We start from the raw sequence: 10,618 nt of genomic DNA on the forward strand, positions 1-10,618 counted from the left end.
TATAGCTGTCTTGCAACTTTTATCACTGTTCACTTTCATTTTTGTGAACGTTTACCATAATTTATTTTGCACAGTGCAAGTTTCAGAAGCAAGATAACAGCCAACCACGACGAAGTCATCCGTATATTTTCAATATATAGGAAGCAGAAAAATGAACTACTTTGGCAGCATCGGGGGTATTCGTTTTCTGCAAATTTTCAATTTTTCAAAATCCCGTTGGGTATGTAAGCAAGCGTACTCAGAATAACTGAGACAGAAATGTAATTTTCACAAGTTGTGAATCACAACTGCACCAAGATGAGCAACAGTTGTCAATACAGCAGTTCTAGGTTCAAGCACTCCTGAACAAGCTGTAGATACCTGTGAGGGCTACAACTAGCCCATTTAGAAATTCGTAGACAGTAGGTGATTAATAGCCCATTTATCACTGTACAAGCCTTTGATGTGTGTGCAAACCACCTGCCTGTGTACTTTCCATAGCAAAACCAGAGTGCATTAGCTTTCAAATGATGAACATGTTTCCATGGAAATGACATAGTGGTCAGACAGTCTTTTAGAGATTCATGTATTGAATAACTGGGTTGTACATTAATTTCCCTCAAGAGCTGTTTATGATTGGGGTCTTTGAGTAGAGGTCATCAAAGGACAAAAAGTGTTCTCCAGTCATTCAAAGAAATTCAAATACATAAAGGAGTCCATTTTAAATGAACAGTGACTAATGACTGACAAAATATCCTTGGTGAAATCAAAGGTACCTGTGAAAAAAACAAATAGGCATGTTTATGGGCTTATAGGCTGGTTGATACCCACAGCTACATCAGAATACATATGTAACCATCAAATCTCATTTGAACATTGATTGCCATTGTTGTGGCTGGAGATGGTCATACCAGATAACCTTTCACTCTGGAGGAAAGAACTCCAGGTATCAATGTCAGCGTGTAGTGTACTATCATTTCATATGTAATCGTAATTTTTTCAATATATGATGCACAGCAGCAGCAGTGCCTTGTCTCCATAACGATATTTTATTATATCTCACTGGCAGGTTACAAATATCAAAACACACCATCAAGTCAACTTGACAAATCATTTATTGATTTTCAAAAAGATATCACCTATGCAGCATGGCATCTCTAACAGTGTTGTCGGAAGTCATTCAATTAAAAAAAAAAATAAGAATGGAAAAACAAAATAATTGCTCGGTTCATTTACCAGTCCAGAACTGAATGGCATTATGTGCACTATGAATGAGAGAACGAAATGTCAATGTCCCTCTAACTTTCAGCTGTCTATAAAGACAAATGTAGCCAAAAAAAGGCTGCAGCAAAACCACCACCTTCATATTGAGCTGGTAAGTCAAGCATTTACACTTAACCATTTAGTTACATTTAGACGTCAGAACCATTGATTCATTAAGGATTAAATCACAGACACATTTCTGCTGAATTAAAATATTAAAACATGGAAACAGAAGATTATATATAACTTATATTAAAGTTGTATTTGCCTTGCCTTTCCATCATATATTAAACTTATTTAAGACATGTAATACACCATGTGACTGAATTAAGAACACTTCTAACCTTTATTTAGAAATCTACCAAAAAAACAAAACATGTAGTGTTATTGTCTGATTTGTGGTTTCACTTGATGTTCAGACTCATCATAACTCAAACAAAAATCCATGTAAAAGGTTGTGTAGAATGTCACAACCTGAGCAACTCAAAAGCCACCACAACCTGAAAAAAAACACATTCCTCAATCCTGAGTCAACCTGAAAAAAATGCTTGAATTACTCTAGACCTAGCTATGACATCCACTTGTCGCTTTTGAGTTACACAGAAAACACTAAAGCCTTTAATTCTACTTTCTTGAGCAGTAACCTACAGTTCAGTTAAAGCTGAGCAATAGAGGTGCAAATTACAATGAAGTCCAAACAACCGATTCTGATTCTGTTTTGCGTGTTATTTCTGGACAGCGAGAGCAAGCCTGTGGCAGGTCTCCTGCGCTGGCAGTGACCTCTAGTGGTGAACAGGCAGGGCTGCCGGCTCATGTCTGGAGAGTGCTGTCCTCTTTGCTGAAGGGCTGTGTAGATCCAGGCTTCACCCAGGACAGTCCTGACACCTGCAGCCCCTTGTGGTGATCCTCAGGCCGTCTCTAGGCAACAGCAGCACGTTACAACCAAGACACACAGCAAGGAAATGGCTGACTAAGCAAAAAACTGCTGACTGTCTTTCCATGGGAACTTGCCTCCTAGACAAGCACTTAACTCTACTCTTTGTTTCACTCTATTCTTGTTTCATGAACCGTTTTCATTAATGGTGACCAAAATAACGCACAGTGGTCAAATACAACATAAGAACTTTAGAAAGGTACATTTATAGCTGCAAGGGGACTGGTAGTACTCACTTTATATGTGAACATCTTCTCCTTTGCCTCATCATGGATAGCTGGGTTCCATGGAGAGAAACTAGAAGATGATAGAAGATTCTCTCAGACAGCCAAACAATACAACTCAAACTGCTGTAGCACCTTCACTGATTTGATTAATTCTAGAACTTATGTCTCCATTAGACAGATTCTGCCCCAATCTGACCACTATCAGCTTGTACTTTATATTACATTGTCAATTTTCAGATGCTGTTATCCAGAGCAGCTTACATAGGTTAGTTTTGACATGTTACCCATTTATACCACTGGATATTTACTGAGGCAATTCTGGGTTGAGTACCTTGCCCAAGGGTACAGCAGCAGTGCTCCAGTGGGTCATCAGGCCAGCAACCTTTCAATTATGAGCCCTGCTCCTCATCACTATACTACACTGCTGCCCCTTTACTTTTTCACATAATGGCTGAAGCTTAGATTAGAGTTAGGTAAGCTGGCCATGTATCAGTTGTTCAGGGCAGTGGACTCAGAACACCTCCATCTTCAACTTCACATTTACATCAAATTGCAGAGTAATGTCAAGCCTAACATGAACCAAGTTCTCTTTGGGTTTGTTTGTGTTTGGTAACAAATAGCAGCACACAGCGCTTGGAACAGTGGAACAATGAAACACTTGCCTTATTGCATAAGGATCGTCTATCTTCGGCTGGTCAAAGAGGTGGCTGTTGCATAGTTTCACACTGTCCACCACCTTGCTTTTGAAAAGCTGAACATCTTTGTCGTACCTGAGAACACAACAGGAACACAGTCCATGCTAAGGATGAGACTATCAGTATCCAAAGCCCTGTAAATTTACAGATGTTATCAAAAATCCATTTTTCCCCATCAATATTCATTCATAGACCAAGAACATTCACAAAATAAATACTTAATCTCTTGGTGCAGATTTTTTGCACTCAGGCACTGTTTACACGAAGAGAACTGGACTTTTGTACTTTTGTAAACTTTTTTTGGTGTGCAAGGGTTATACATTTGAATATTTGATCTTGGGATGCACAGAATGCCTGAATATCAAATTGAGTGAAACACACATGCCCACTCCATGTGATGCGTTTCTGCTGACCGCAAAACCAGCCCACTGTTTGTCAGCATAGAATAGCTTATATTCTAAACATGCGCTGCCCAAAGCACGCCCGTAATGGGCGAGAGTGGTGGGTGCGGCTGATTGGGCGTCTGACCGTGTCACCATGGCGCTAGTTGCTTAAGCCCTCTTCAAACACAGCAGAGAAGGCAGGGCTGGGAGCCAACTGCTGACGGACAGTCACACCATCATCAGGCCACTGTGGCCGGATGCGCAACCCACAGCAGCCCTGGGCATACCTCCATACCTCAGTAAGGAGGTACCGGAGCCCCAAGTCAGCGCAGGGGTAAGCTGTGCCGTGACGGGTGTTCAGAGACTCTGTGTGGAGGGTATGCCACTACTGCATCCTGCTTATCTACTGCCTGGAGCAGGAAGTCTGTTTGAAAGGAAGAAAAGTTTGTGGGGGTGGAGACTCACAGCACAGCAGCCTCAGGGTTGAGCGGCTCCACGGTGCTGATCTTGTAGAATATGGTGCGGGCATACATTAGAACCTGCCAGATGTGATTGTGATTCCGCCTGTGGGCCAGCAAGGGGAAAAGAGGAGGTTACAACAGGCCTGACAATGTCAGAGCTGAGCACAGAATAAAGGACGCATACCTTCACACTGATGTCCCATTTCCCATGGCACAATCTACAAAATACTGGTCTGAGATCATTGGTAAAGCAACAAATGGTACTGCGATAACCTGAAAAGCAGCAAGTACTGCTGTCGGGTCAGACACAGGCCATTTACAGGTTATGTAGACTGTCCACTGGGTAAGCTTTATAGGGTGGCCCATTTAAGCTGTGATTCTTTGCTTCTTTGCTTTGCTTATTCTCATGAAGTGTGGAGCCTGTAAAACCTGCCAATTCTGATGCTGCTAAATGAGACATGAGCACCGGATACTGTAACGACCTCCTCCAGCTGAGTAAACAAGGCCGCCACTGCTAGTGAAAATCCTGGGAACATACAAATCACACCCACTGCAGAACAAAGAACACTACTCTGTTACACATGTGGCAGCATATGACATCTCTCTTCAAAGTCCACACAACATCACTTCAAAATCTTTTCCTTTAGGACTGAAACAGTCCCACAACAGTTACCTGTGGTGTAAAGGACAGACACTGGAAAACAGCAGTCAGAGGCATGTGGCAATGAGGCAATAACCATATAATAACTGTAAATCTACATCTGTTATGGGCCCACTAGTCACACTGATTATACTTTAGTGGACTTACAAATGACAGGGCTACCATATGTCCCATAATAGCTTAACAGCCTCTGGACAAACAGTGATTGAAAACATTTCTTTTAAGAATAAGAATCTGCCAGACTCAGGAAAGAAAAGCGTACAGCTTCTGACAGGACTCACCTCCACTTGGCAAAGGCCCTCCTGACATCAAGTTCTCCTGACACCGGGTCCACCAAAGGATGGAAAACTGGGATATCAAACACCACTCTCTACAGCACAGACAACATACACATAGGAAATATTATAGTAAGAATAGGCAGGAGCAGAACAATTCACTGAAGCAATTTTCCCATCTGAATATTTAGTTTTTTGATTTATTGTTTTCTTCTTCTTTATGCAATGCCATCAGTTACCAATCGAAGAATATCTCAATGCGACAACCTCTGTGCTTATGCAAAAGCGCTGACCTAAGACTAACACAGACCTTTAATACACCGGCATTTAGTAGCCAATGGTTATTTTTCACACTGCAAGTCCCACAGCTCACTAAAACAGAGTGGGCACTCATTTGCCTGGCGAGTTGCAGTGTGCCTGTGAGTAGTGAGACAAACATGCCCTGGCCAAACTACCCACCCCTATCCTCAACGGTATGAAGGCAGTTTGTTTCACCAATGTGAACTCCCAGTCATTGTCAGCAAATGACACAGTAGGTTTGGAACCTCTGCTGAAAGTGAACTCCTTGCAGATTGAGCCACTCAAAATAACATCAAATGGTGTCCTATGCTTAATAAAGGAGCAAGAACTAATACCCATGAGACGGGTTTTCTAAAAAATGCAGGAGAAGGCAAATAAGCTACCCTTCTGTGAGCTGATAAGATATTTTATTCACCGACATTTTTTCCAAAATTGATTAGAAGTTATTGCCAATTTAATTTAACTAAATTCATTTTAATCCTTGATTAATTATATGAAATGCACAAATAAAACTGTAATCATTCTCAGCTGAAGGATATGTTCTCCCCACATCATACAATTGCTCATATATATGCAGATAAATGTACAGCACATCTGAAAAGCCAGTTTCACACAGCCATCAGTCAGCACCCACAGTGCATAAAACTGTACATGCACCACACAAAGTTACTAGCCAAATGACTATACCATAAAAAGGTACCATAAAAATGCATTACCAAATTTTCACTGTTCAAAATGGTAAGATGCGGGTACTACAAAACACTGCAAAATGTATCAAACTGTAAAGTCACTCTACAGTAGAAAAATGGAACAAAGACCTGCTAATGTAGTGGCCAGTAGCAGTCATTTAAAACTAACAAATTCCTGCAGGCAAGCTGCAGTCAAATTCACGTTGCTCACCTAGTATGAACTTTTCTAAAGCCACATAAATATGACTGACTCCAGCTAACACAAAAACATGGCTAAAAACTGCAGGCCACATGGCACTTACCGGGCAATCTCCATCAGGGTAGTTATCTGGGATGTAGACCGTGAACTTGAAAACTCCATCCTGGTACAAACCGTGTCTTATAAAAATGACCCCAAACCACACTGAAATAAAGATCGAAGTTAGAATTACACCATAGTTCCTTTTCATATTTACTTTAAGGAAAAGATTAAAAAGAGAAAAAAACAGCTCTTACTCAGTGCTGATCTGTAGGAGGGCTGGACATATATCCCAGGCAATTTCTGCTTTATCACCAAAGTGCTGCAGGTGAAACAAGCAGTGATGAACCATGCGTTTGGTTAGGGGTGGGCTGCAGGGCTTACACATTACATCATCTTATAGGATCATCAAAACAGTACACATTTTCTGTGGCATTTACATGACTGACCAATGCACCTAAATAATGCACACAGGAACTATGGCAAATCCACTGGGACATTAGACATTAATGACTTCATTTACGGCATTTCTTTTCAAATGCATTCATTCTGGCTAAGGTTTTTGGGACACGGCATCAGATTATTGTAATAGTACAGCAGAGGTCGATTTTAGGCCTGTGTCCTGACAGGACCTCAAAATTAACATGTGGTCTTAACTCACAACTCTGCGAGCAGAGAGTACTCCAGGTAGAATGGTCCATAGGAGGCGTGCGTCCCATTGGTGGACTGCACCGAGGCAGCGGGCGAGACATGCTTGGTCACCGGGACGGCGTTCTTGGGGATGGAGGGGAGCTGCTTCTTGCCAAAAGGAGCTCGTGGGGGACTTGTTCTCTGCTCCCCCTGTCCACCTTTATCCTCACTGTCAGATCTCTGTCAATCAAATTACAGACAGGAATGACTGCAGGTTTCACCAGTTTGTTTGAGTTTGTGTATTTACAGTCTTTTTTTTAACTGAATAAAAATAGTTGCATGGCTCAGGATTTAGTGAATTTAAAAGAGGCACATGGCATTTATAAGTAGTATTCACTTAACTCATCTTTTTTTTTCCCCCCGAGAGGAAAAACATTTTTATTTACATCTCCAAAAAACTTGCAGGTCAACGAATTCCCATTGTAAGGCATTTGCAGATAAAAGTAAGAGTGAACAAGGCACTCTGACTAGGTGTTAGACTTTCAGTCTAACATCTGTTTCCTCTATACACAGGAAATGGAGGTAACCAAGGGACGTCCTAAAATACTTCAGTGTCTGAACCCCTCCCCTCCAACCATGCATGAGAAAGCAATACCACTAAATCTCATCAATGTGCTTCCCCTTGGCTCCTGCAAAAACGAGAGGAATGTACATGGAATCCAGTTCAACAAAGAAATGAAAGCAGTGACATTATGGCAGGGATTTGGTGATGGGTGTTGGCTATGGATGATTGAATTCTGATGGAACACAGTAGCCATGTGCTATTCACACCATCCTCAGGGTGGGAATATGCCTCCTGATGTCCTGCTGATGTGTTGGAAACCGCCCTTCCTTTCAATAGTGGAAACAACTATTACAGTCTCTAAATCCTGTCTCAGTGGCAGAGTCTGAATACCACTTCCAAGTACAAAATTTGCTTCCAGCACTGAGACTGGAAAAAACTTTTCCAATTCAATTTTTCTTCCAGAAACAAAAATTCATAAAACATATCATTTTAGTTTCCTCTAAAATGAAAAATAAAAAGCAACTGGGAAACGGTGTGGTATGGCCCTTTTTCATCAAATACTAATGAGTGTAGGAAAATACAGCACAATTTTATATTGTCCATCTGTCTATTTTGTGTGGATCAATGATGACCACCGCCATTTCAGGCAGACAGCAAGTGATCTCAACTGGCCCTGGGATTCACCAAAGAACTTAAACTGGAAAACAGCAAGAGATTTTTTTCTTCCAATTTTCCAAAGTTCAGACAGTTTTAAAAACTGAACAGGTTAGCATTATACAGACGTTTTCCCCATGCCCTCAGCCAATTCACTTTGTGCAAGAGTCCGAGTCCCTGTCTCAAGAGATCTTTGCTTCCAGGATCATAGAACACTATCCCGAAGGAACAGACAAAAGCATGCCCGATATGGATAATATTGTAATCATAATACGTCAGCTCAGTTTTATGGTACAGTACACTTTAAATCCTCTAGTTTTAGACACCTATTTGGTGAAGTTATGTCTACTGTTTGTGTCTTCTTTTTCAATGACAACTACACACAGCAGCTGTCAGACTAAACTAAATGGTAAATGATGCACCTACACAGGAACAATGCTAATCTGACAGGTGTGGCACCCCTCAGGGTCACATTCTAAACTGAAAAGTAATACTCACAGTTCCAGTCCACCTAGATTCCAACAAGGGTCAAAGTGGCATGTATGGACAGGTATCATCATAAAGCTGACATAAAGATAATAACTTCTCTTAAGAGAATGAATTCCTCCACATCAGTACAAACATAAGGACAGACACCAACACCATGGCATTTTCATGACGTCTCCTGCATATCGATTAGCCTTTAAAAACAGCTGCGCTAGAAAAATTACTCTGGACTCCAAACCATACACACAGAACGCCTCGGAACTGTTACTTTCATATAATCGAAGAAACCCAAGCTGTTACGCAACTGTGCTTGAGTATGGGCTATTGTACGACATATATAAGATCAACCGTTACCTCAACAATATAAACGAATTAACGATTTGTTGTAATTAACATGCAGTTTTTGATGAGGATGAGTGGCCAAATACCCCAATCCTTGGCTTTTTTTAAGCCTGTCTGGCCTGGATAAAAGAATAGGTAGATTCTTTTGGCACTGTGTGGACTGTCGCAGTATGGGGGAGGTGTGGGACTCCAGCATACCTTGCGGCTGGCGTTTGCAGACATGCTCCAGAAAGGGTTCATTACTCATTGAGACAACAGAGGTAAACTGCGTCGCTGCCAGCCCAGCTGCCTATGGCATCCGCCGACGCCACTGGGGATAGAGAGGACACGACAAACAGCAGATGAAACACCACTCACACACACAACAGTTCACGTAATAACACAATGGACCACCCCATGCGGAATGACAGCTGTTGGCAATCGGATCTGCTGACAGAGCTAGCAAGTTAGCAAGCAATAGATCATTCGTGATCATTACCTGGAAAGCTAAACTGACTGCTAAGCAGCCAGCTAACCCAGCTAGTAGCTAAATATTAAAAATTTACAACACGGTAACCTTAGCCACCTAGCAAACTGAGTGACTTCAAATGACAGCCCTGTACTAGAATATCAGACACGCCTCCGCTAGACCGCCATCAACATGCTAACATTTATAGATAAGGTCACTACAACTTGTCAAGCTAGCAGCCATATACTATCGATCCACATAGACAGCTGCTTCAACGTTACATTGTTGTTCAACTAGCTACTTAGCTGGTCTAGCTAGCTAAAACCTGATGAGGGCATAGCTAGCTCCCCTTGAAAACAATCAAGTGGATCCACACAAAGTCGCATTGCTTCTGCTTACGAAGATAAGTAAACACGACGCCTGGTCATTTACCTACTTACAACCTGTCTGTTTAGTTAGCCTGTTATAGCCATTTTCCGTCAAATCACCCAAAAGACAGGGTTACCCGAGGATTGCTAGCCAAACAACTGGCTAGGTAATCTCACAGTCAAAACAGCTGCGATCTAGATAGCTAACCTCAACCATACTTGATGGAAGGCGGGTCGTATTACTGGGTGTCATGACAATTGGTTTATACTCATCGAATTAATGAAAACGTCGCATATGATTTGCCGAAACCTCCTCAATAATGAACACTCCAAAACAACAATTGTTTGCTTTAAAGGGATTTTAAACTAGCTATCTACTGGTATTCGGTTTTCCATTTCAATTCACGCAAACAAATGCTGCCAAACACCAAATGTCACCAAACGCTAGTGTTAGCAAACAGCTAACGTTAGGTTCAAGCTGTTCCAGACAGTCGACTCGGCTAGCAAGCAAAATAATTTGAAACTCACTTCTTAGCTAGCTGGTTAGCTTGCTAGGAAGCGGTACTCCACGCCGATAAAGAATAGCCTTCGCCCATACGTTAACATTAAACTACGACTGGATAGATTACCTTTCGCTCGAAAGTGTACGTACTTACAAAGAATTTAGCTCGCTAAATTCCTGTCGAGTGTCAGATATTTTTTAGGTGTTAGCCACATTCCAGCTCACCTCAAACAGAACCAGCCCCATTGAAGTCACACACTGCTCGGCGTCACATAAGTATGCTATTGCTGGCTCGTAATTGGGTTGCACACGGATTGTTTCACTTCCCCATCAATCACTGTAAAACCATTCAAACAGCCATCTGATAGGCTACTCTTTTTTCAGAGGTGGGTTCTCATTTAAGAGGCTTTTTCATTTGTGTGATCTATGTCAATCAAAAGGCACTGGGAGGGGTTGTTGAAGTTGAGTGGAATTTTTAAGGATGAAAGGGACATACAATGAGCTAAATGCATCTTTAT

The 10,618-nt window shown here is 41.6% G+C and overlaps 1 protein-coding gene across 4 annotated transcripts; it reads right to left on the reverse strand.

Annotated features, from left to right (window-relative positions):
* Window positions 1–1,179: 1,179 nt before the first annotated feature.
* LOC118788019 (akt interacting protein) lies at window positions 1,180–10,402 on the reverse strand. 4 transcript variants are annotated; one of them, XM_036543837.1, is made up of 10 exons: window positions 10,326–10,402; window positions 8,981–9,092; window positions 6,767–6,975; window positions 6,363–6,427; window positions 6,170–6,270; window positions 4,885–4,973; window positions 3,947–4,045; window positions 3,066–3,173; window positions 2,413–2,473; window positions 1,180–2,160 (listed from the first exon to the last, which is right to left on the reverse strand). In XM_036543837.1, exons 2-10 carry the CDS (start codon window positions 9,020–9,022, stop codon window positions 2,053–2,055), a joined length of 882 nt encoding a protein of 293 aa, XP_036399730.1. In that variant the 5' UTR covers window positions 9,023–9,092; window positions 10,326–10,402; the 3' UTR covers window positions 1,180–2,052. The 4 variants fall into 4 exon arrangements, with proteins under 4 accessions (XP_036399730.1, XP_036399731.1, XP_036399733.1 ...); XM_036543838.1 differs by having other exon boundaries at window positions 10,255–10,332; XM_036543840.1 differs by lacking the exon at window positions 10,326–10,402 and adding an exon at window positions 10,251–10,271.
* Between the last annotated feature and the right edge of the window lie 216 nt (window positions 10,403–10,618).

The sequence above is a fragment of the Megalops cyprinoides genome, chromosome 13 (genome assembly GCF_013368585.1).
Source record: "Megalops cyprinoides isolate fMegCyp1 chromosome 13, fMegCyp1.pri, whole genome shotgun sequence".
Classification (NCBI taxonomy): domain Eukaryota; kingdom Metazoa; phylum Chordata; class Actinopteri; order Elopiformes; family Megalopidae; genus Megalops; species Megalops cyprinoides.